Source organism: Rissa tridactyla, chromosome 7, assembly GCF_028500815.1.
Source record: "Rissa tridactyla isolate bRisTri1 chromosome 7, bRisTri1.patW.cur.20221130, whole genome shotgun sequence".
NCBI classification, from domain to species: Eukaryota; Metazoa; Chordata; class Aves; order Charadriiformes; family Laridae; genus Rissa; species Rissa tridactyla.
In genome coordinates this window covers 12613219-12640232 of record NC_071472.1, presented here as the reverse complement: position 1 = coordinate 12640232, position 27014 = coordinate 12613219, and the positions used below count along the sequence as shown (strand labels likewise).

Sequence of the window (27014 nt, the reverse complement as noted above, 5' to 3'; positions counted from 1 at the left end):
GATGGGGCAGGGGAGGCCTGCGTGAGGCGACGCCACCATAAGCAAGGGGACGCACCGCGGGGCGGGGGAAGTACCCCCTTCCCCTCAGGCACACCACACCTGAGAGAACGGCGGCTCAGGCCCCACACCGCGGCCACCCCTCAGCCCCGAGGCCTCACCGGAGGCCCGGACCCCCTCAGGGAAGCCGGGGCCCCGCCGTGTCGCCATGGCGACGCCCCCGCCCCGCCCCGCGCCGCCCGCCCAGCCAATGGCGCCTCCGCGCCCGCGTCACGTGAGGGGCGCTCCCCCGTCGGCAGGGGGGGCGCGGGGCAGACGTGGACGGTTCCCACAATGCTTGGCGGGAGGTTGGTGTCGCCGCCGCTCGCGCCGCTCCGGTGAGGCAGGTAGCTCGAGCCCCTCCCGCGCGGGGCCGTTGCCAGGCGACGCGGCCTGCCCGGGGCCTGCCGGCGTGAGGGAGGGCGAGGGACGGTGAGGGACAGGACAGTGCTGGGAAGGTGCTGCCGTAGGGCCCCGTGTCTGCCCGCCCTCCCCGGGCCGGGTTTCCGCCTGCCTTCCCCTTTCGGACTGGGGCGGGGGGGGACTGCCGGGGCACCGCAGGGCTCTCCCGGGGTGGGCGCGGGACTCGTCACCGCGAAGCGACTCGTCACCCGTTTCTCCGCCGTCTGGGCCGCCGGGGGCTGCTCACGAGGGAGTGGAGGGGGTCGGGGGCTGCGTTTGGGATCAGCCGGGATGAGCGGGGGGATGCCGGCGCCTCCCCCGGCACCGGCTGCCTCCTCCTGCCCTGTCACTCGAGGTTTGCTGCCGGCAGCCGGCGCGGGAGGCCGTCGGTGGCACCTCAGGCCTCCTGGTCAGATCCCTGCTGTCGCAGGGGTCTGTCAGGGACTCCTCTGGCCGTCTGTGTCGGCATTAACCTTTTTGTATAAAGTTTTGCAGCCCAAAGCAGTGCCATCCTGCTTCATGCAGGAACCACATTAACCTCTTCCTACTCCAGCTGCCATTGGAAATAGTGCAGATGATCATGTTGAAGCCGCCATATAAGTAGGCGGTAGGTGAAAGGCTCAAGTTCCCAAACTTTGGGATGCAGCTTGTTCCATTCCCTTAGTTTTTCAGAATCTTGATTCTATTTCCGAGGTCTCTTTTTTTCCTCTGCTTTATGGGAAGGGATTATATGGGCTCGTGGTTTAGGATTATTTCCTTGTCTGATCATACCCGATGATGTCAAAGTGGCTTTATTTGTTGTGTCCTTCTGTGGTGCTTTAGTCTGTAATACGGATTTCTGAAGTATGCTGTAGAGTGGAAAAATTAAGACTCCTGCCTGCATAATGGAGCTGTCACAACCCTCAAAAGCACTATCATATACACTTGACGTTAGGACAGAAACTGTGTCTTAGTTCCGTGTTAAGCAGGTGCGTGACTTGCATCCACTTCACAAGTTTATATTTTATGGAAGGTTATCATGAGAGGCAGACATCCTGGCAAGAAATGCCTTGATTAAGTTGGTGCTGAAGGCTAGTGTTTGCAGGAGGGTAGGCTTGCTGTTACACTAGATCTACCTAGAAGCTTGTTTGGTTTTTATGAAACTAGGCTGTTTTTAAGAAACTGAAGTATCCTGAGCAAATCATACTCACAAGATCACTTTCAAACACTTGTAAAAAAAAGTTATGAAAAGACATCTGATAGGTATAAAACAATTATTGTCAGATCACAAATTGGAGGACCAATTTGTTACAAAGGAAGACTGGAACCTATACCACTTTATACTGCTTTTCTAAATGCTGCCTCAGGACCAAGTGCCATCATAACACACAACTAAATAAGATGGTAGTTGGATCTATCTTAAAAAAAAAAGAAAGTACTGTAAAATAGGCTCTGGTTTCCATCATCCAAGTTTTCCTGCTCATGGGAGGAAATGAAACTTAAGCCACGTATGATAATTCATTTTTATGAAAGCAGTGCAGGTTAACATATGTATATTAAATTAGGGACAGTTGAGTAACAGAGGAATGACTGTTCCGGTTGACTCATATATCTGTGGTCGGCTTTCTCCATGTTTCTCTTTTTCATGAGTTCTCTCAGCCCCCATTTGCAGGGAGGGCTGTGAAGTGCAAGGGTGCAAGCAGAAATCAATAAAGATGGGCCAGAAGCAGAGCACATAGGGAACTGTAAGAATAGCACAAGAATGGAGTGATGCTTCCATGGTGTGGTGTCCCTGTTGGTCATCGCTTGGTCATCTCCCTGGAGAAAGGGTAGTGTTTTAGTTTTAATGACCCTTGTAGTATTTCTGTGAACTTTTCTAGTTGCCTTCTGAATTCACGTAACATTTTAGCATTGACAGCATTCTGTGACAAGCAGTTCCACTGGCTAACTGCATGTTTTGTGAGGAATCCATAAGCCTAACACCTGCTGGTTGGATTTGATACTCCTCAGTTCTTGCATAGGATGAGATACCAAACCCAGTCCCTGTTAATTTCTATCTATCTGTAATGGATTTATAGATGATCTGTAGTGGAAGTGCAGTCTTTTGTCATCTTCAGGTGTTTGATGGGTATAGAATTTTTGGAGGAACATCTATGACATTTATAACGGTATGGTGAATTACTTTGTGCAGTTTTGAACAGATGTTTAAAAAGACACGTAAAGATAGTTCTAAAAACACTACCTGTCTTTAATGTTCTTTCTTCAATCTCTACCAATGTAAGTGTATGTCAGACTTACCAGTTGGCTTCATCTGTAGAGCCTTATTGTTTTGAAAGCTGAGTAAAGTATGTCTTTCATTTTGAAGATTTAGTAAACTCTTTTTCTATATTAATTCATTTTCAAGTAAGGCTGAAAGTTTTGTTACAGTATATGTATTACACATCTCTACATATATGTGATCTTGCAAATAAAGTGATTTTCTTTCATTAGCTTCATTTTTTTAGATAGCTTTCTGATTCTGCTGTTAGGAAGCTGAGGAAAAAGTACATCTTTTCATTGTGTGGGTTTTTAAGATGATGACAACAAAACCTGATTGACTGGTGATCTTAAAACTGTGCATCTGAAAACGATTTTTACCTTGTGTGACTTCATAGTACACAAAGAGAATTGGCAGATTTTAATGGAGGCTTATCTTCTGTTCTAGAGACTAATATCTCTAAATTTAAATAGGAAACTTGAAGAAAGCAACCATTTTTCTAGATTTATGGAAATATTTATTTACATATAGAATAGACGTAGAAATTGAAAGAATATCTCTAAAGGAGTCTTTATCCTTTCCTTTGTCTGTTGTCTGTGCATACATGCTGTAGTTAGGGACATATAGATTCTTTGTCCTTAGTTGTAGGAGTAAAACAACTATTGTTAGATTGAATATGGAAAACCTTAATGCTTTGGAAATACAGCTGTGGTTGTGTTGAATTATATTCCTGAAGTGTTCAGGTTTCTGATCAGAGGAGATTACAGATTAAATTTAGCATATGAGGTGGATGATGGGACTCAGTGAAAGGTTGTGTTACCCTGAGTTACGCATGTACTGTACAGACAGATGTATTTTCTCATTTTAAATGGCTGAAGTGATGGCATTTCCTCAACTTCACTTAAAGAACAGAAAAACATTTTGATATTTCTATTATTTGTTTTTGTTTTACTTGACTACCTCTGAGTAGTCTCCCTGGGGTGTGTTCAGGCCTTTCCAATAAGCATACCCTCACAAAAAGAGCCAAAGAGTATTGTTAGCCAGTAAATGCATTTATTAACTTTTTCTGTTTGTTCTTATCTCATCAGATAGCTCAACATGAACTTTAACCGTCAAGATCATTTAAAAAGTGAACAGAACAATATTTTTCCTTCTGAGAGCTGGCTACAGGATTTTGAGTTTCTCCTGCAGAGCTGTCCTATTCGCTACCTTTTCTTAAAACAGGACGTGGAGCTATGTTCCTTTCTTCGCGTTAGGTGCTAATGAAGTTATTTGCTTCATCAGAGGAAATGCAGATCCATGAAATTACATTCTGTGCAAGTAAGTTAATGAGGGGAATTTTAAACTTTGCTATCACATCATTATTCTTATATTTATATTGATATAGGTCCCAGAAGTCCCTTTCAGGATTGAGTTCCAAGTGGTAGAGGTGGTTATTGTTGGAGAACCATTACAATTTAAAGCTCCTCCGCAGTTTTGTCATGCTCTTGAGCTGCTGCTGTGCTTATATGGTTACAGCATAGTTAAGAAAATGGATGCCATGTGCATTCCACGTGAGTTGTCCTGCTGGGAGCACGTGCATGAACTCAAATAGAGATACATAAAAGTTTCTAGAACTGCAGGTTTAATTTCTAGAATGCTTCACTTCAGCAAGCTAATCAAGAGCAAGTCCTACAGTTGCTTTGTTTTCTATTTTTGTGTCCAGCTGATCAAAGCACTTTGTACAATAGGGAATTCTGTAGTGAAGTGCTGAAATAACAAGCGTACCTGGTAAAAGCCCAGAGGTATTCAGTAGACTACAGGCAACAGTGGCTTCTGTTGCTGTTACGACTTTGGTGAAAGTCTCATATACTGTACAAGTAAAATTAGAAGATTATTAATTTGAAATTTATTTAGCTAATGTGATGCATCTCAAAGCAGGTTAAAGTATGACTGCTGATGAAGCTGAATTTCTTAAATTGAAAATCAGAACACATTCTTGATGTTATCATTGTTACGTGCATCTTTCTCTCTGATGAGTAAATACACTTGAAAAACCCAAATATTGATTATTATTCAATAAGTATCCTGATGTATATATAACCTTTGGGTAGTGGGAAATAGGGGAGGGGAGAGTTCAGGGAGTTCAGCTATTTCCTCTCTTTTATGAAGAGGTGGTGCTATTTTGGGAAAATTTGGATTTCTAACTTTTCAGAATAGAGTCCTTCAGTTGCTAAGGCTTGTAAAGCACCCTTAATGTCATAGTTTGAAAGGTGTTGTAAACATGTCAGTATTGCACATGAAAGCATATTTCAGCTGTATTCAGAAATCTGTTTTCTTTTGCACTTTATGACTGTATGGAACTTGAGTAGCATCATCTGAGGGAGGCAAAAAACTATTTTTTTCATAATCTCTTAAGCGATAGGTGTAGTACATGGTAGGAGTCTGCAGAGCAGTGTTAAGAGTTGAGGAAGTGTTTGCTTTTGGCTTCATATAAATTCTAGCAGTTCGCCCACTTGTAACAGGACAAACTTGTGTACTGATACTTAGCAGATAAGTAATCCTTCTTTTAAGGCTTGTCTTGCTGAACTTTGGATGTTTTGATTTAACGTAAGGTTTGAAGAACTTGAAGGTTTTAAAAATGTGTCTTCAGTCTTGAAAGACTTTCTGGAGGCTATGTTTATACTGTTAAATGCCTGCTGTAGATTTTCTGCTTTTTATGAAGAAATGTTTAAATACACAACTTTTTCTTTAAGTGACTATATTCCACAAAGCTTTAATTATCATGCCTTTAAAATTAAATACTGTATAAGTATTTATACATTGGCTTTGCAGGCACCATTTCAGCCTGCTCAGTATTTATGTAATACTGATAGACACATTTTGAAGATTTAAAGAAAATGGAGACCCAGATAAGAAAAAAGACATTTCATGTTTAAGAAATTCTTTTGGGAGAGCTGGATTACATTCCTTGCTGTCCTTATTTCTTTATTTCCTGTTTGATAGTACGTAAGTTGTGTAAGTCCCTGTTTGTCAGGGTGCTTAAGCATGTACTCAGTAACACAGTTTCATGAAAGCACATTAATATTATTGCTTGATCAAGACCTGGATCACGTTTCCATCTGGCATATCTTTACACATTTTTCCTCTCCAGCTATTGTTCTTGTTTGTTTAGACTATAATTGTCCTGCTAAACAAGAAGACTCACAGCTTGAAGGGTGCAAGTGCTGCATGAGTACTGAGGCTAAGCAGTAGTGTTTCAATCTCCGCAGGTATCTCTAGGTGAGGATTTATGGCAGTTCAGATAAAAAATATTTGAAAACATGACGTTGATGTCAGATGTGCTGCTTCTTTGCGGTTTGCGTAGACTAATAGGTGCTATTCAGTTAGGACTCTGATCTGAATTCTAGTTGAAAATCCTCCTTGTGCCCCGTTTTAAGCCTGAACCCAGTATATAGGTTGGGAAGTTTGATTAGTCATGGTTGACTCTGTTGTTTTTGCTTTTACCTTAATTCTTCTTCCTCTTGATATGTGTTTTGTTTTAGGTTGTTGTTAACTCTGTTGGCAATGTCTATGATTTTGTCTGCCTCTGTGGTCCGTGTAAGGGATGGACTCCCATTGTCTGCATCTACCGATTATGAGCAGAGCACAGGAATGCAAGAATGTAGAAAATATTTTAAAATGCTCTCAAAGAAACTTTCGCAGCTTCCTGATAGATGTACCCTGAAAACTGGGCATTATAATATAAAGTAAGACTTCTCTCTCATATATTTGTGACATCCTGGGTTGTGTTAACAGTTTGCATTAGAAATGATTAATCAAACTAGGATTAATTCTTGGCAGTATTTATGTATCAGAAATTTAAAAATGAGAATTTATAGAAAGATTTGAAACCTACTCAAACTTTAGTGGAAGTTCTATTTTGAAATAGACAGTATTTTTATGAATATCGAAGTCCTTGGCCTACTAGAAATATTCCTTTAAATTTCAAGGTTGTTTCTTACATGAAAATGAACAGACTTGTTCTCCCTCATGCTATTTCAACTAGTATTCGTTGTTTTCTCTTTTTAGTCTACACAAATTTAAAAAGGTACCCAAGTACTTTCAAAACCCGGTATTTCGGAAAACTTGTGGTTAGGATGTTATCAAATTAGGCCCTTTTCTTGTACCTTCAGGATTTCTGTTGACTTCAGAGAAAACATGCCCTAAAACCAAGCATAACTCAATAATTATTTCATGTGGCAGACAGGGAGTGAGGGAGTGGGAAGGGTGGGAATGATTTTTCTAGTGTGGAGGCAGTGTGTAGTAAAGCCTTAAATGGTTGGATGGAGTTTTATCTACTGCTCCATCCAGCACTTTCACAACGAAGCTTTTTGTTTTCTCTTCACGCTCTTGTGTTTTGGTTTTTTTTTTTTTATAACTATTCCTAATTTTTTTGAGGCAGTAAGGTTGATAGGCATGACAATGCTGATTAAATAGTAATTCAGAAAATGCTCTTTTTTCCCCTCTTTGCAATGTGAAACTTGGATTATCATGAAATAATTTTTTGAATCTATTAGTTACTAAGAATTTTGCTTTATATGTGACCTTTCTCCTTAGTATTGGTAACTAGGTGCACCCGTGTGTAGTTGGTAATTCAGTTGCACTTTAGCTGAGCTAAATTCTGATTCTAATTTAGATATGCTATTTTAAATGAGGTGAGTAATTTCATCCTAACCCCTAGCAAACATGTAGAAGTTACGGCGGTGGAAGGTATACCACCTGAGTGATCCTAGAAAGTGCTCAGCCTTCTCCATCTCCCATTGGTACTGAGTTTCCAGCATTTCTTGGGATTAGGCCTGGCATGGACTCACGCATTTTAGAAAGGACCAGCTGCCCTCCCCCTCAATCTGAAGATAAGTTTTTGCATTTTTGGAATGCACCTGGTCACATATTCTGCATTTGAGATGAATGAAAAGCTATTATGGGACAAACCTGCTGTGTTTCTATATCCCAAAAGCCTTATGTTATTTTCTGTTCCATGTGTTTGAGAGTGTGTACTTATGTATACACACACACACACATATTGTATACACATACACATAAATGTATAATACAGCTTCTTATATGATGGTACAATGTGCTGTTGAAGTAAAAAACTGCCTAGAAGAAAATTGTTTTTCTTCTGGAATAGTGTTAGACTTTCCATTAAGCATTAATTCCTTTGCTACCCCAGAGCAGTTTTTGCTTTTCTGATTATGAGATCAGACTCATGAAGCAGCAAATTACCTGGATTTAAATTTGAAGTCTTTAATTTGTTGTCTCAATTCTAGCTTTATCAGTTCTCTGGGAGTAAGCTATATGATGTTGTGCACTGAAAATTATCCCAGTGTCCTGGCTTTCTGCTTCCTGGATGAGCTTCAGAAAGAGTTCATCACTACCTATAATATGATGAAGACAAATACTGCTGTCAGACCATACTGTTTTATAGAATTTGGTAAGGATCTGACTTTTTTTTTTCCTTCGTTCTCACACTAAGACAAATGAGTATTTAAATAGATGTGCAACTTAATGCATACAAACCAAAAATGTCCCAGGCAGTTTGTAGCTGTTTTTCAGGTGGATTTAGAATCTGATTTAACTCCCTTTAAAGTCAATAAAGAAATACTTCTGTGGGCATTAAATTAGGCTACTAGCATTTTATCCCAACTTGTTTATAATCCTTCTCTTCATTCCGGTAGGTTTTGATTTAAGCCTTGTGTGACCATATCTGGAGTTCTTCTTCTCCTAGTTAATAATACTAGGAGTTGTTTGACTTTGTACCTGTTGAAATACTTAACATGTAAAGGCATTGAGCTCCATAAACTTCTCAAGTGAAAAATTGCAATTTCATGTTTGCTCTTACTTGTGCTGTAATTTTTGTTCAGTACCTGAAAGGGAGAGATTTTTATTTGTCTTATGATATAGCAATGCATTTAATCTTCTGTCATGCAAGCTCTAAATACAACTAATCTCATATATACCAGATAACAGTTGTTATGGATTCCATTAATATCTGTCACTTTAATACTATATGTTAGACAGTTATTTTAAATATTCTTATAAAACGCATTAGAGCAAAAAGAACTGCAGTTTCAGAAATATGGGGGAAGATATTCCAGTTTGTTAATTCCTGTCTGTTATTCAGTCAAGCAATTTTTAGCAATTTTTGTATAACGTTATTGTCTTCCTTACAGAGATTTCTGTGAACACTCTTTTTTTTTTTTTCCCCAACACCTTCTTTGTTTTACTAGTTGTTAAGTTAAAATGTAGGTCTGTTACATTCTTTATATTTGTATAATATGGTATTAATTTTCTCCACCTGAATATTTTGCAGGCACTTTTCATACTCAAGTAAGTTTATACTCGAATGCAGGAGTTAATTTTTTCATAAGGATATTTATTAAACTAACAGAAAAACTAGAATAAGTGCAGTAAATCCATTGTATTAGTAATGCATTTAGTCTCATGCAGTGAAAAATCATTAGTTTATACACAGTTACTAAGTAATTAGATTTCTAGAGCTTAATTTTTTTTTTTACTGCAGAATTAAATAGCCCATGATATATTAGTCACAAAATAGAAATAGCCATAGAAATTCCAAGGTAAATGCAAGCATTTCAAACAATATATTTCAATTTGTGAAGTATGTAGTACATAAAGCTGCATGGTCTTGGATTATTTAATTAACAAAAGTCCCTAAGGATTTACCTTTTTGTCCTAAATTTTACACAGATAATTTCATTCAAAGGACCAAACAGAGATATAACAACACACGTTCTTTATCAACAAAGATGAATCTTGCTGACATGCAGACAGAAATCAAACTGAGACCGCCGTATCAAATTTCTGTGTCAGAACTTGGTTCAGCTAATGGGTTCTCACATTTATCCATGGCAGAATACAAGGGTACTGGTAAGATATCGGCAGGTAAGTTTCAGACTTCTGTTTCTATATCCTTAGAGGAGACTGATGCAGGGTAGTAGAAATAATCTTTCTTTTGATTTTTTTTTTCTTTATAAAAACTTTTTTCCCTTTGATATTCTTAAAGCATAAAGCTGCCATGCCCTTACGTGTATGATACCTGTTTTGTCCTCTGCTCAAAGTGCGTATCTTCCCAAGGCACTCAGAGAAAGAAATGGGTCTATTCAGTGGACCTCTTTACTGAAGAAAAAAAAAAATCTACATGAAAATAAGCAAATGAGGATGAGCACTTAACAGGATGATCTTCTTTCTTTTCCTGACCTTTTTAAGATTTATGAAAATTTTTATTATTTCTGCCCAGTAAGACCCAATGATGACATAAACTAAGAGCGTAGTGTCACGAGTTCAAGCAGCTGGAGGGAGAGGTATCACTTTAGGAAGCATCTATGACAGAGAAAATCCAAAAAGCTGTGCTGGCTAAAAGGTGTACTCTCTGAAATAAGTGCCTTGTGTACTGTGTTAATAATAGCACTTTTGTATATACTTGCTACATTCGTTTAAGTAGTCATTATTTTTTTAAAGCTTTAATTTATTTCATGTAGGAAGTAAACATAGAATTATGTGGTTGAACTGGTTTAAAGGTTTGTGCTATTAAGTGAATGCTCTGAATCAGTTTGAGGCTCACCTTTACCTGTTTCCCACCCGGACAGAAAACTTAAAGCTTACCAGGTCCTTGCACAAATACATGGACTCCATGTGTTAAACTGACATAATCTGATTTCCGTCTTCCAAGTTTAGTGAAGCAAAATCCTAGGTAGAATAAAAGGAAGTGTTGATTTTAATTACTTAATATCTTCCCCTTCTTTTCCAAAAGTGTCTCTGTCTATAAGGCCAGTTATCCTGGGCAGACATACACCGATGCCATTCACTTTACAGTGGCAGGGTGAAAAATGCAATCATAAATCTAAACACTTCCTACAGTTCTGTAATATAAGGGATCGGCTTAATTTTGTGCAGTTTATATATATATATAAAAATAGGATCTCTTTGCTGGTGTATTGTCCTCATTACTTTATTTACTCATAAGGACTCCTTGAGAAGATTAAAAACTACTTTGTACTGAAGATGGAAAAAAACCCAACAAAATTGCTAGGGTGCCCTGTTTGTACTGCTGGGGCCCGGATCCTGAGAATTCTACGTGCTATGAGGCGGTGTGGAAGTAGCTTACAGTCTCTGTATTTGCAATTTAACAGCATTAGAGATTCTGGACAACTAATGAAGAAAAAGTGTGAAGATGTTTAAATCGTTTAGAAGAGCAGAATCTTTTATGCAGTACTAATACACACCTTTAGTCATCTGCTACTTATATGTGTGGGCCATTTTTAAAAGGATGTAATGCTGTGATACTATTCTTTTGCCACTTTTGATGCTTATGTTGTTGTTACCTCTTAATGTCCTAGTGTAATCCTGGCTTGTGGAAAAGGTTATGGTGGCAGAAGTGGCACCTTGTTAACTCAGAAAATTGTCTGCATTCGAACTTCCTGCAATTGGAAAAAGAAAAAAAATAAGCATGAGAGAATTCAGCCTGTGTCAAAATAGTCTATGTTTTTAAAGTTGTCATTACAGTGGGAGTTGAAGTTTTTATCATTTTTTCGAGTAAAAGTGTTGGAAGATCATATGGGCCTAAATTAAAATCTGTAAGGACCGTTTCCCTTTTTACTATAAAGTAAAATTAAACAATAATTGGCAGATGATCTTCCAATTTTTTTTTACCTCCCTCTCCACAACTTGTCTTACAGAAGCAGTTATGTTGTCCTCTTTTCTTTCCATGTTGACTTTCTTCTGGGGTTTTTTTTCCAGTTTTTTAACTCTCCTCTTCCTTTGAATTCCATAAATCTCTCTGTTCACTCATCCACTTCCTTCCTTGAATTGCTCTGGGAGCTCATCATCAAAGGGCTGTACATTATGAGAGGTTTACACTCTGCTCCTTCTTCAGCTCTTCAAATTTTAGATGCTATTGAATAACAGTGTCTTTTTTAGTAAGTCTGCTAATAGTTTTATAATTCTTTACATTCATCACTTCTCTCCACCCTTGGAAAAAACTTCCTCTGGATGTTTGCTACCCACTCAGTTGGCTAGACTTCAGAGTTTCTCCTTTGCTCTAAGGACAAATTCTCTCAAAAAGATATGGTTTGCCTAGCGTAATTTCCTGAATCTGCTGCCCTGTTAAAAATATGACAAGCTATAAGTGAATTAAGTATGTTAAATCAAGTTGGGTAGCATGCAGAGGTAGGAAGTTAGGTAGACGCAAATCTTGTTTCGTTACACAGAGTAGCAGAATTTGATGCGTTAGTTATGGCTATGCTGATGAAGCGTTGTCTGTTAGTTGCTTATACTTGTAAGCATCCAAGGTGTAGCATCTAGGCCTCTTATGTTGTTAAAGTAATTAAAAATAGCAGCCCTTTTCCTATAGCGAAAGTTGTGCTGTGTAGTGAGGAATAGGGGTAATTATTAATGTGTGAAGCATAAAGTGTGCAGATTATGGATAGAATTTTGCTTCAAAGGTGAATGTAGGTGTTGGCAGGCATTAGAAATAGGGTGACAGCATGCTGATGGGTGATGTTCTAGGTTAGGATAAATTTACCATTTTCTGAGCTTTTTTTTTCAATGAAGGAACAGTTGTCAAATCAAAGTTACTTTTTGTCTAATGGTGCACTCAGTGGGGTTTTTTTACATTTTATTTAAAAATAAAGATCCTTAGAAGTAGTGCAGTCTCTCATACCGTGTAAATTTCCTAAATTTTTATTTAAATTTCAACATTTTAATTCAGAATTTGTGCTCTATTTGATCCTTGGCTTGTGTTAGAGAATTTTTGATATTGCAGTTATCATATCTCTAAGATTGTGGATGTACTGACTCAAGGTCAGCTGTCCTTTACCCTTCCTTCTCTGACACTCCTTCATTCTTCTGGTTTTACCTTTGTGTTTTTTTGTTTTGAATGATTCTTTTGCTTTGATTGTAACACTAAAAGTTATTAAACCCTGGAGAGCTTCATGACATCAGTAGCAGTATGCAACGTCCTTTAAAGTTTTTGTATTTGTTTTCACATTTTAATAAGAGAGAAAAGTTACTATTTTATGATCCTTCATAGGATCTTGATTTAGCTGACAAGACTCTTGACTTTTCCCCCCTTGGTTCTCAAATAAGTGTTTTAAATACTGTTTTAACACATGATATTTTAAAGTTTCCCTGATGCATGGGGAAACTGTGATTGTCTGGAGAGCTGTGCATGGAGAGCAGTGAACTAATTTTATCCAGCAATTAACGAAATGCAATTATTTTTGGCTAAAAACAGTCACTTACACCTTCAGCTTTTTGCCACTCTAGATGAGATGGCTTAAAAAAAATCCAACACAAACCAACCAGTTACAAGTCACTGAAAAAGAATGGTTTGGTATGCAAAGAGCATATCTAACGTTAATTGAGTGATTGCTGGTAGTAGTCCTCTAATATGCACTACAGTTAGAAAAGCAATAAGCTCTGAAAGTTAAACATGGGTTATGCTTTTGTTTAAAAAACCCAACTGATTACACTATTAAATTCAGCGCAAATGAGTTAACTGAACTAATTTTGTGTTTTATTTTTAAATTATCACACAGGCATAATTAGACAGCCCTGTCTGCTTATCAATGTGAAGTAGCTTTTGTCATTTTTTCTTTAGGTTCTGTAACTTTATAAACTGTTTGGAAAGCCTTTTTCCTAGATGTGTGCAATGCAGACAACTGGGATTGACACCCCTCTCTCTATTAATGTTACAGTTCATTAACCTCATTGTTCACATCTTTACACTTCGTTGATTTGAACAGAATGATTTAAGTATGGCTCAGTAGTCCTATTGTTTTCCCAGTGTTGCCTAGACTGTTAAGAGTTTTGCGTTGTTTCTTCATATTTGCTTTCTGTTATTAATTCTGGAAAGGGACAGTAATGAGGAACATACACAACTGTTACATACTCGTGACCCTAAATAAGCCCGAAGGAGTGGGTGCGCATGGAAAGACAGCGTGTGTTAATTTTAATGTGTTCTGTAAGAGACTTCTAAGCGCTGTCTGGAAGGTCGGTATAAGGTTGTAATATAGATACTGGCTTAGTTTCAGAACTGTCTTTTTATTTGTGTTTTTGGTAGCACTCACTGGCTGTATTTTTTAAGGTAGGGAACTGTAATAGCTTTGCCTCATAGTGTTCCGTTCAGCAAACAAGCTAAATCAGTCTCAATAGCTCTGCTAATGTATTAATGTTAAAGGAAAGTGGAGGTTGTGAGAGGAGCTCTTAAGTACGTGACTTATTAGCTGAGTACTAATTGTGGACAAATTTCGCTAGCAAGTGCATCATTTGCCATTGATTTCCTGGCATGTTTGAGCAGCTTTCAATACTATACTGGATAAGCTGAATGTATTGAGTTAAAGACTAAATATAATAAGACAATTATGTATGTGAATTGAAGGAAAATATATATTTTGTTAAACCTTGTGTTGAAATTTTCTTCTTCTTTTTAGAAAAAAAAATGGCACTTTGATATTTGCGTCAGTGATCTTTTCATGAGCTAGAAGCCACTGAAAAATGAGATTATTATTTTACTAAATTTCTAAAGACATTGCTTTGACCTTTGATCTGTTTTTTTTGATCTGTTTTGCAGCTCCTCATCAGCGCCTGGAACCTGTGACTCTGCCAGGGATTGTCTCATTTGTGCTTAGTCTGTTATGTGGGGCTTTGAATTTAATTCGTGGCTTTCATGCCATAGAAAGTCTTCTCCAGGTATTGTTCATGTTTATGAATTTAAGAGTTATGCATCATAGCAATCATAATATCACCTTAGAAGATGCTTGCTATATGAACTAAGTCTTACCAGTTTTATTTTCAGAAATATTGTTTGTGAGGTCAGACCTCTCTTTATGAAACCTGTATTGTTTGTGATCTGTGCATCCTTCTTGAGTGCGATGCATCATTCATTGAGGCTGTGAGTTTCAAAAGCATTAGCAGGTGGGTGGCCAGCTCCTTCCCTAGGTACCTTGGTAGCAGCGAGAATGTGAACATAATGTTCTGTTTTCTAAATTTATGCCAGGATATGAGACATTTAATTTTAATAGATTTTATTTAAAAACACTTGAGGGAAAGGATGAACAGCTTGGAAAATCTGGCCAATTTTTTGGAAAGGTCCACAGAGCAGGGATCTTTAAACAGGTTTTGTAAAATTGTTTTTCAGAAACCTTTTTTTAGTTTCTGTTTGTTTGTTTTTAATAAACCTTTTTAAGTAGGATGCTTCTTTCCCTTTGTGTGCTGAAAGGATCAGTGTAAGGGAAACTGTCAAGTGATTTCTTCTAAACTGCCCCCCCACAAAACAACAACACCCCCCTCACCAAACAACCTTCCCAACAAACATTTATTTGTTTATGTGAACTCTCTGCTCTGAGCTCCTTTTGGTTTCTTTCTGGTCTATTTCTTGTGCTAGTTGTATTCTCATTGCTACAATGAAAATAATAGTGGCTAATGATTTCAAGTAATTCAGGTGAATGAATATGCTGCTACGAAGCTCACGTGTTACCCAAAAAAAAGGCTTGCTTAACATTAAATGGCTCTACTGTTGTGGCGATGGAGGTAGAAACTAAAAATCCTATGGAAGTTGGCTAATAGATGATCTTTTTATTCAAACATACATCTAGACTTTATAACTGCATTGCTTTTGATACCTAAGGGACTTTTTGGGGAAGTAAGGTAAAGAAGATGACCTGTATTCCAGTTGTCTTAAAAAATTATTAATATATGTAAAAATTTAATAAAGCAGTAATGTTTGAGGTCTTAACATTTCCTGAAGCCTAATGAATAGATGAAGAGGATTACTGAAAGCTTTTCGTGCTAGGTCCTTCTTTTGAGTTGGTTTTGGTTTGTTTTTTAAAGGAAAAACAAGAACGAAATAGTGAACATACATCTCTACTTTATCCCTAATTAGATTTTTCTATGTTATGCACACTTCACTCTGTTTATAAATAGGAGTGAATTCAAAGTACACTGGAGTACGAATAGTACTGAACAGAATTCTGTCGCTTTTTGTGATGTTTTTAGAACTTGTTATGTTACCTTTCTAAAGATGATTTTTTTAAAAAGGAATACCAATATTAGATTAACCTATTTAACTGATGATAGGGCAGACAATTCATTTTATTCTATGTGTTACTGCATCTGGAGGTACTAGATGGCAGTACAGATGGAAGATTATTTTTTCATTTCTGGCAAATGAGGCATGCTATAATTACATTAAAATTTCTCGTTATTTACTTTATTTTGGAAGAATCCACAAGGTTTAGGGATAAGTAATCCAAAACGTGATTAATAGAACTTCTGAGAATTCATTAAACATCTTCTGTCTGAATTAGTGTTTCCTTTATGATTAGTGTTTTTATTTCAGTCTTAGCAAAACTTTGTTACAATCTGTAGCTGTGCTCCAGTAAATGTGCAGTGGCACTGAGGCAAAGATTTAAGTATGGTATAGGAGTGTACGGCATTGTGTAGGTAAGTTTTATGTGCAGACATACAAACTTTACACTGTAGATGCACATGCTTCACACGGAACATACTCTGAGCAGAAACAAGTTCCGAATCGACCACCTTCTTCTCAAAATGAAATTCACATTCAAAGAAGAACATTTTCATGACTACCCATTGCTTTCATAGGAAAGTCTTTGATTGTTGCAGATGTTTGAGATGCAGTTAGAATAATCACTGAGCACGTAAATTTATTCTGCTCAGCTCTACAGGAACTACAACAACCCATTTGAATAAGTTTGAAGGAATTTTGTTTTGTTTTTTAAACACATAGTGGAAAGTTCTGTCACTTCAGATAAGTTTTTCCGTCTTTTCCTTGGGGAAAACTTAATTTTCCAGTAGTCTCTCTGTGATAAATTTATGTGCTTTTGTTTGTTCTCACTGCCATGAAGGCAGAGCTGCCTGTGTTGTTCTCTGTGTAGAATTTTACCACACCCTAGTGGACAGTTTCTGTCTTTTCCTTTTGTCTCGTTTCCATTTTGTGAAGCTGGAAGAAGGCACAATTCTATAAAATTGGTATTAAAGGTAGTTACCAGTGTTTTCAAAGGCATCTGGAGAAGGTAAGTGTCCAGTGTTAGAGGTGGACTTCCTTTAAGGCCTGTGAAAATCTCAACATTAGTTGTCTATTGTGAGTAAATATTTTGGTCAGATTCCAGATCATGATGGATTTTTTCCAGACATATAAGCAAGCAATGATTAGTGCTAACTCCTTTTGTTTGGTGTAGTATAGGAATTAGGAATTAGTATAGGAATAAACCTCTATGTGAGACTATTTTATCATAGAATAATGAATAACTTTCATACTGTAAATATCTGGTATTTCACTGAAACATTGTAAAACATGGCTTTTGGTTTTATTTTCACAGAATGAAGGTGAAGATTTCAGCTATGTTATTGCATTTTTTCTTGGAACAGCAGCCTGTTTGTACCAGGTGTGTTCTTCTGCTTATTTAGAAACATTACCCAGTCGTGCATAAATGTCATCATGTTTTCTTAAATGTCACAGATACTTGAATAGGGCGGTTATAAAAATAATTTCTGCTCTGTTTTATTTCATTAATCATAAACTATCATGCAGTAGATTGATACAAAGAGCTTATGTTTGCTGACATTTTTCTCCAGTTAGTTGATAAAGAGATTTGGTATACTTTTCTGTCTGGAGCTTATAATTTATCTCTAAAGTCACATGGAGTTTATATCATTTCCTTAAAGTAATAGTTTCATAGTTCAAGTAAATCTAACCAGCTGAACAGCTTCTCTCCTTTGGGAAGATGTGAAGTAAATGCAGTAATACCTAGGCACTACACCCCAGAATCTTCCTTACTTTGTACATTATTGTGCATTTCCTTCCTTCTCAAAGCTTTTAGCTACTTTCCACTATGTTTTCTTTCTCCTGTCTGATGTTTCACCTTCTGTTTCAGGTCTGTAAGTTTTCTGTTTCTGCACCTGAATTTGATTTTCCTATATAATTTGTAGCAAGGTGTTCTGGTGCCCGCTGGCATTTGTCATTCAGTGACACTACTGTTATGTTTAGCTGTGACTATAATGTCTCATGCTCAGTTGCTGTTATTACAATTCTTTTGACTTTTAATCTCCTACATGTGGAGTGGAGTATGCAGCTTCTACTTGTTTACATGTGACAATGTTTAGTACAGTGTCAGACTGTAAAATAAAATAATGTCTCAGAATTTTCCTTTTATCTCACCCTTTCTATCAGGCAAGCCTTTTATCCAAGTTACAGGTAATCTCCATGCTCTATATCTCTAGCAAAACGTCACAGTACAACTTCTGTTCTTCACCACTTGTTGGGTTTTTGTCAGCCTCTGCCTTCAATAATTCTTCAGATTGGTGTTAGTTTTCCATGCCTACGATCTGTTCCTTATCAGATAAGGTGGAGCTCCTCCATTATTTTTTTGTGTGAAAAAAACCACATTCTTCCCTCCTCTACCAAATTAGAAACCTTATTCTTTATAAAGTATTCATGTCTTTGCATTGAAACATAAGGACACGTGTCTTTCCTCCAATGTCTGAATTGAATAGATCTATTTTAAAGAAAGAATCTGTGCAGCTCGGAATGTGGGCTTTTTCTTAATATTCCAAATTTATCTGTCAAGACTCTTGTTCTGCACCTTCTAGTGTGATTCATACAACATGTAATTGGTCATTTTTCAGAACTTAGAGGGCTGGCAGTTCTATGGCATGTTCTGATGTTCTTTTGCCACATTTAGGAGTTCAGGAGATTAATTGCGTATGTTGCATGACAACACATTTCATTATCATTCACCCACAAGGCGTCCATAATGTTGTATTCTTTTATTCAGTTAATAACAACATGGCAGTGTGTTTCTCTAATTTCCAAGCAAATGTTTGCAGGCTAGGTGTGCAGGCAAAAAATGGGACTTACATGGAAGAAGATGTTTTCGGTTCACTAACATTCCATGTATAACAATGAAGAATGCAATTTGCTCATGATCATTAGGAGCCAATAAATGTATAAACCGAGGCGTTTCTATGCCAGCTCTTTTTGCATTTGAAATGAAGCTCTTTGGACCAGGGTGAGCATCTTCATAGTCTAGCTCTAAATATGAAGAATGCAAGTGAGAGTAGACAGCACGAAGAAAATCCTCTGCGACTTTTTGAAGTATTGTAGTAATACGGAGGATGTGTTGAGTGGTCAGTTAAGGCGGCAGGCATATATCTGTATCTATCAAACTGAAATAATAATAGTATTCCCTTTACATTTTCACATATGGTATGTGATCTTGATATTTTTAGAGTGTCTAAGGAGAAAAGTAGCAGCTGTTCTGGTATTGTGGGAGAATGGTCTGTCACCATCAGCATCTACCACGAAGCCTCTAAAACCTTTCATTTCAAGATGATGCGATCAGTATTTAGGTTCACTTTTATATCGAAATAAAATTTAAAGCTTTAGGGCACTTTCTTAGCAGCATTAAAAGATGAACTGCGATTTGTAATTGCTTAAGGTTTTTTTACATTTAGGATGACTTTATTTTTTTTTGGTACACTTGAAAATGCCATTTTCAAGTAAACTTAAGTTATTCTGTTTCTGTTTTATGGCCTATTTTGCTTATAAAACTGTAACTGAGTATTGCAACACTGACAAATTAGCAATGCTGTGATGTTCACAGGGGAAGTTAACTAAGATTACGAGCTCTGATAATATGTCCAAAAAGTCAGGAAATGCCTGTTCCAGTTCATCTAGAGCTGACATGTCTAGTGTTCCTCCATGCTTTCTAGTCTCTTCTGAAGAAGAAAATGTACCAAAGTAACAACTGTCTCAGTTGTACCTGAAGTGCAAAGAGTGCAAAGTGTCAGGAGCTGAGCTTTCAGTCATTTCTTAACATTTATTAAAATTAAATACGTTTTAAAAAATCAAAAATCAAAATCTTCTCTGAAGCTCTGAGGAGCCTTCTACATAAAAAAGCATGCTCAGTAATTGCCATGCTGACACTTCCCTTCAATAGAAGAAAAAAAGCCCTCAGGAGTTTCGTAACAGCACTTGTTATAGCAAGGTGTTAAAACCACAGAGCTTTGGCCTTTTGGCTGGTGCTATGTTGTTTAAGTGGCAAATCTTTTACCGTCTCAGACCTCAACTAAGGAAAAAAATAAGCTCCAGAATTCATTTAAAACAGATCTTCAGTAAAATTCACAAACATTCAACATCACGTTGCAGTGACATTTTAAACTTCCGTAGTATTTTTTGGTTTTTAAACCCTTTGTGTATTAATCATTTTGATGAAGCATATCCTGACCCTTTATTTTAGTTTTGGAAGCAGTTACACTTCTTCATCGGCAACGACGCTAGGAAATTATCTGAATTCTTATTGCTGAGGTGCTAGTACCAACTAATTGCTCTTTTAGATGTGATTTGTAAAACTGTCAGCGCAAGTAGGTTGCATTTGCTTTGCTCAAAATGGCCAACCAGGTTCAGAGGGATTCCGTCTAGATTCTGAAACATGAAGATTACTTATCTCTAGTTTTACTTTGCTTTAGAGGAAGGACATACAAATCTTACTGATATTGCCAGTACTCACATCTCTGAAGATACTTAGATATCCAGAAATCACAAGTAGTTTTGTTGATCTGAGCCATGGTTACAGTAAAAATGCATGCTTTATAAGAAAATGCTTATGTTTCAAACAGAATATAAAGAAACCTCAATAAATTGCATTGTTCGGTTGTGAGCGTACAATGCTTTTGCCCTTTTTTGAGGAACATGAAAAATGAAAGAAAATTAAGTAGATTTTCTCTGACTGATAAAACGTGGCAAATGCACAGTAAGAACAGAAATGACACTTAGATAATCTAATGATGAATGCTGTTAAAAAATTTGTGTGAGCATGCTTATATATCCTCTGGGAACAGATTTGGGATACAAAGTAAGCCCAAGTGATGTTGTTATCTACCTTTAAGCACAGGCAGAACTTTCTTCATCAAACAGAATCCAGAGGGAGCAAACAGTTTTTTTGTGGAAGTCAAGGAAGTAGTTTGAACAATAGCAGAAGTAAAAATAATGTCCACAAAAAAGTACTGGACAGCTATGTCCTTTTAGAGACGAAAACTGAGGCGAGAGACTTGAACAGATTTTCAGTTGCAGTAGGATGAAGGCAGAGTTGGAAACTGCGGGCAGTAATGACATCGTTACACCACAACATGTAGAAACTGACCCTTAAAATGTGGCAGAACTACAGTAGAGTTGTTACGTATTTCTCTCCACATGTGATCCATCCTGCACCACCTGAAGGAGGATGGTGGATGTATGTGTACCTCTCCACATCCACCAGTTAATCCTCTGCATTAACCTTAGCAGGACACTGTGGTGGTATTTGGGTGATTGCCTTGTGCTGAGTATTCCCAGCTTCAGGTCCCCGGTATTTTCCCTGTCCTTCCCATTGCTTTGCCTGAAGAAGACTTAACACTGGCTCTGGTTCCTTCTTTATTGCTTGGGTGGAACAGAATGTATTTTAACAAGAGATTGCCAGGAACGTCCACTTTGCTTTGTCATGAGCCACTCGTTATTGCAGGTTGTAATCAATTATTATGAGAGAATTGTTCTCAAAGAGGGTTTAATGGAAGCAAAATATAACCTTGTATTGATAACAGGTACTTTTCACCCTTCCATGACTGCTAAATTGATACTGTTCTTACACATTTGATCTAGAGTTTTACTTGTTTCAGGTTTGTAATTTCTAAATGACCAGATAATGTTTCTTCAGTGGCAGTTATTCATGTGGTAATCTGATTTCTTTTTTCTTCTTGACAGTGTTACCTGTTTGTGTACTACACAGGTTGGAGGAACGCCAAATCCTTCCTGACTTTTGGGTTAATTTGCCTGTGTAACATGTATCTGTATGAACTGCGCAACTTGTGGCAGCTCTTCTTTCATGTGACTGTAGGAGCATTTTCTACCTTACAAATTCGGCTGCGACAACCACAGGGAAAGTCCCCTGATTACAATGTCTGACAAGTCCTGCAACATTTAGAGGCAGTCTTGTTCCAACAGTTATTCACTCTCAGGAATGTAACGCTGTTCTCCAAAAGAAGAAGCTGTCTGGACGGGGCTTTGGCTTTTTTTGTTTTAAGAGGGAAACAAAGGAATACAGGACTAGAGGGGGAAAATGGATCATATCCATGCAGTGAAATGCATGTAGGGGCACCAAAATTGGGGAATTTGACTGGTGGCATAAAAAAGCTCCGTTTGAAAGTATGTTAATGGAAGAAATATACAGAGTTATGTCTTCTGCATATCGTGCAAGCTCTTCACTTCCAAAATCAGTTTTGCCTTTGTGAGGCAGTAGGGAATAGGCTAAATAATAATAATAATGCTATTGCATATTAGTGAACTAGATTTGGAATATGTAAGATATTAAATTTTGGAATGTTTTGTTTCGCATTGACATGAACGTGAATGTTTTCTTAATTAAAATGTATCCTGGAAACTCTGTTTCTGGGAATCAGCTTTATGGCACCTGTGGCCCTCTGTCTAGTGCTATAAATACTTTAACTTTTTTGCATTTATGATTTCCTTTTAATTATCCTTTGAAAGTGATCTATGTGGAGAGGGTTTCTTTTTAGTAATTATTCAAAAAGTTCTGCCATTTAACCCAGGATTTTTGCACGCTGCTTCTGTTCGAACTCTGGAGAGGTTGAAAGGAAATGGATTGGTGAGTAAATGGAGTGACTTGTACTTGTTGGACTATTGTTCTTCTTTTTATATACTTTTAGAAATGGATGAATAATTAGCTCAAATCTGAGATAAACAGCTGGCAACAGGAAAATAATAAATCAATCTGATTATCTTAAACAAGAAAAGACCAGGGACTTTTTTTATTCTTCTGGCTTCGTGAGTTGGGTGTTTTTGTGCTGTGATAGAACCTCCTTGATCTAGACTTGTGTTTGGGAGAACCATAATATACTCCTGAAGTTGTAAATCAACTAGAAAACCCCAAACACTTAGAAAATAGAACAGCAACCGTATAGTACCGCTATCAGTTACACCGTGGGTTTTTTTACAATTACATGACAGTTATTTATCATGTTTCATACTGTGCAAATAGATAGATTTTTATATGTGACTTAGAATAATATAAGGGTTCACTGAAATGCTGGGGGGGAAGCAAGCTTTAATGGCAGGGAGGTTGCCCTGCTGTTTGTGTTGTTGGATTTGGGAATTAGCAGAGCTTTGCTGTGCCACAAAGTGTTGCTGCAGACAAATTTCTTTGCGCAATTCATACCAAAATTTTATGTGTTTCAGTAAGTTATTTAGTGTCAGATTATGACCAAGAAGAAAGGAGCTAGATATTTTATTTTCTTTTTGAATAGGTGGTAATAGTCAAGAGAATTATGCATAATAAAACCAAGAAGAATTAGAGAATGAAATTGTAATCCGAAGTGAACAGGAGCAATATCTATTATAGTCTTCATAGTGTGTTTCTCAGACTGATGTCTGAGATAAAGACCTTGAAAATACCTTGGTGTGCAGCCTCAAAGATTGGTGTTGGAGGTGATGTGCCTTGCAGTTAATTTTCTTCCTTCCCCACTTTGAGACAGAGAAGAAGAATGCATTCTTGAACGTGGTCTGCTTTTGGTTTGGGAATCCAGAAGACGGGGAAAAGATAAAGAGGAGGAGTGGATGAATTTGAGGAAACGTTTACACCACAAATATTTTAAAAATCCAGAAGAACAGAAAACAGCTTTTGTTCAGCACAGAGAAGTTTGCTTGTATTAGCATTCAGTGCACCTTTCTGAACTCTGGACACCAGAAAAGGTGAAAAGCTGTCCTTTATCCTTTTTAGTCAATGATTGAAAAATACAGCTATTTGTGTTTTAAGTATAGAACAAGGTTTTATCTTGCTAATAAAATCTAGAAGAGTCCTTATACCTACCTTTTCACTTCACGTCCACTGATAGGCAGGGAAGCTATTACGAATGCCTGAAGTATTGCTTAGTTTTTAACTCGGGCTCTTGTGCACATGAAGAATTTTCTGTTGTATCATCAGTTTATATGTTGTCAGAGAATCTTGTGTTCTCTGAGACTCCTTCCCTTCCCGCTATTCCTAAAGATGAATTTTTAAGGAATGAAAACTTCCTTTGTCATAGCATCTGGAGCCATTATTCTATTCCAGTTATGCTGGTGTTAAATTGCTGATTAGCAGGTATAATGAACAAATGCAACTGTCGGTGTAATAGAAGACAGTTGGGGTTTTGTTTGCTTGTTTTTACGGCACTGATAAAAATTCCATTTCACAATGAGAAGTTAATGAGCATGGCTGTTCTTCGTTACCTGATATTACTAGGTGCTAAAAACACAGCTTTTGAACCTATTACTTTAGTTTGACTACAATATTAGTACTTGCTGAAATTTTGTGTGAGGTGATGGTTGGACTTGATGATCTTGAAGCTCTTTTCCAACGTAAACGATTCTATGAGAAACAAGACACACCAGGCCAAGTTGTCAGTGAAAATTTACTGAAAATTCCCAGGATTTGCCATTTGCTTATACAAACTCAGCATTCAGAGAAACAGTAGGTGCTTCCCTGCTGATTTTGCCAGACACTTGAGCTGTGGACTTAGGAAAATGAGCTTACGAAAGATGATTACTCTCTTGAACAACATGTGTTATTTTAGTTTGAATTGCACAAGGCCATTCATAGCCGCTTGATTTTTTTTGGTGCGATTTAGTAGAAGCAGAGCCCACTTCATGCTGTGTTTATAAAGTAAGCCCTCTTTAAGGTTGGAATTGGTCCATCCAACACCCACAATACCATATTTTTCTTTGAATAAAAGTGTTGCTGTTTATATTCGCTTTCAGGAAGGGATGGCCAAAAGTTTGACTGACTTCCACAAGGTATATATCAGGCTGTTTGAGGTTTGGTCACCTCAGAGTCCCCTGTGTGAGCTTCTAGAGATGTAACCACATTCTTCCTTGCGTATTTTTCCTTAATATCTGAGGTTTTTCATAGTGGTCTGCTATCTTGTATTTGATATCTGGGCCAATAGCTCGGCATAGAACTTGTTTCATTTGTGAATTGTCAGATTTTGCTAGAAAATAACTTTTCAGATCCTGGAAAATGGTTAGACCCTTTCTTATTTCACAGTGCTTCATGGACGGCTGACACACATACATAAGTATAAGATATATAAGAATATATCTAGAGAGAAAGGGAGAGAGAGGTGTAGAAAAGAATGCAGCCTTCTACTAGGGGAATGTATGTATGTGTTATTTGGATTGATTTTTAGTTATATTGAAGGTATCGGAGAACTAGAAGATGATGGAAACTAGTTTCCTTTGCAGACATCATGGTTACTTAACATTCACTGTGGATTCTTTAATAAATTGATAGCTTCTTTATCAAAGGACTGAGGAACACCTGTTTAGGGATATTACCTTTCAGCCTCCTGCCTTTCATTCCCCATCTCCATTGCAAGTACTGTGATATGATTGGTTTTGCTTTTGTGGTTTGTATTGGAAAAAAGAAGCCCATTAACATTTGCAAACACTAAACATATGCTATTTGGATCAGCTTTTTGTCAGAATAAATAGCATTCTAGATACATGTTACGGCTTGCAAAAATCCATGCTTCCTGAATGGTGTCAATACAAAGGGATGTATTACAGGAGGGTTTTTTCCCTGATTGGAGGTAATTGAGGAGAAGGGTAGCGGTAGGGAGTCTGCTTCAGTGGCAGTGGCAGCCCTCTGTTGACAAGAATCCAGCTGATCTCTCACCAGGGGTCTCAGGACGCCTGGAGCACCCGGCTTTGTCAAATACTCCAGGTACCCATTTACTCTGGTAAGGCCAAATGATCTCCCAGTGTCTGTACCAGTTTCCTTTACTTAACAAAATTATCGTTCATCAGTTTCATCGATCAAATTGTTTGCCAATTAACTTTATGGAGCGCTTTTGTCAATTGGTACACCTTCATGTGCCATCCTGGCTTTACAGAGCTATCCAAAAGTTGTTCAGACCTCTTGGAGCATTTACGGAGTCTTTGTTTTCCTGAATAACATTTCTTTCTTCCTCAGAGGCAAAGCTTCCTGAGACAGGTAGGTGACAAGTATGCGTTCAGAAAGTTTGAGGTATGTTCAGCAGGTACCTGGCTCCTGCACAGCCGTGACCTGGGCATCTGGCTCAGCTTGCACTAGGAACGTGGGAGTGACACTGTAGGTTTAGCCCACTAACCTGCATACTGAGCTGAGCTTAAGAACGTGCCCTAGTTGTCGAGAACCACGCAAAGCGTGACAGCCAATGAGAACGCGCTCCATCTCTCATTCTGAAGCTGCTGCAGGAATGCCATGAGAAGAGAAGGCAAGAGAGAAGGACATTATTGGCTGGGTGTTTCTGTACTCACCTAGCTAAGGAGGCCGGGTGTCTGCTTTCAGCATGTCCTTAAATAATGTGACATTAAATAATTCCAAAGGCAGGGCCTTTGGAATTGTGTCTTCTCCCTACCGTTTTCAGGACACAATCTGCGTCGCTTTTGTTCTTCAGGCAACTTATTATGAGCCCTTTTTCTTAGCAGGAGGTGTGTAGCATCAAGAAGCTGCTCTGGGTCCCTTTCTTTTGGTCTCTCGCCATCCCCCAGGCATGGCTATGGTGGGATGCTGTGCGCCTCGCTGAGCAGGTGAAAAAGAGAGGTAGGATCTCCATTAGCCTGTATTTTGTTTCAGACCAAATGGCAACAGTCACTTGAAGGACAGGAGAGCATCAAGCATACCTGAGTGGTGAGAGCAGGCGGTTCTGGGATGTTACTCCCCAGTGAAGGAAGGATTGAAACCATGGTCGCAATGGCACAGCAGGGTAACAGCTTCATCCTGGGTTTGGTGGGACTCAAGGTATGCAATGCCAGACCAGGTAAAGGAACAGAATAACATTTGTCTGCCACATAATAGGTGTTTTATGGCTCCTGCTGGAACTTGTGCACCACACAAGAAGTTGTTTGCCATTAGGTGGGGAGGGCTCCTCTGGAGCCTTTCATCGGCACCCTTGTAGCGAGGAGGAGCAGCAGTGTGTGTGGCAGGGGCTTGTGTTATTGCACCATTGACTGCTGTGCTGCCGGGGGGGCAGTGGTGGGGTGGGGTCTGTAAGTCGCATTTGATTGATTGTGTATAATCAGTTGCTTTGGAAGGAGCCTTTAGGTTGTGAAGTGCTCCCCTCCCGGCGATGGAGGGGGGTTTGTGCAGGTACTGGCGTCTCATTCAGCCTGATCCTGGGGGATTACTCGGCAGCAGTGGTAACATCGCCTGGCTGACGCTGTGCGAGTCTGTTTCCAGTAGATGGCAATAGTTATTTGCATCTGAAA

The 27014-nt window shown here is 38.3% G+C and overlaps 1 protein-coding gene across 8 annotated transcripts; it reads left to right on the top strand.

Annotated features, from left to right (window-relative positions):
- The first annotated feature begins 281 nt into the window (after nt 1–281).
- Nucleotides 282–26729, top strand: SEC22A (SEC22 homolog A, vesicle trafficking protein). 8 transcript variants are annotated; one of them, XR_008467757.1, is made up of 10 exons: nt 812–1045; nt 3763–3994; nt 6199–6402; nt 7966–8129; nt 9407–9601; nt 14289–14407; nt 17059–17124; nt 21477–22377; nt 23264–23480; nt 26383–26719. XR_008467757.1 is itself a non-coding variant. In XM_054209221.1 (8 exons), the coding sequence occupies exons 3-8, from the start codon at nt 6221–6223 to the stop codon at nt 21675–21677; spliced, it is 927 nt and encodes a 308-aa protein (XP_054065196.1). In that variant the 5' UTR covers nt 282–344; nt 3763–3994; nt 6199–6220; the 3' UTR covers nt 21678–22525. The 8 variants fall into 8 exon arrangements, 5 of the variants coding, with proteins under 5 accessions (XP_054065196.1, XP_054065194.1, XP_054065197.1 ...); XR_008467755.1 differs by having other exon boundaries at nt 23264–26729; XR_008467756.1 differs by having other exon boundaries at nt 23260–26729.
- Nucleotides 26730–27014: the final 285 nt, after the last annotated feature.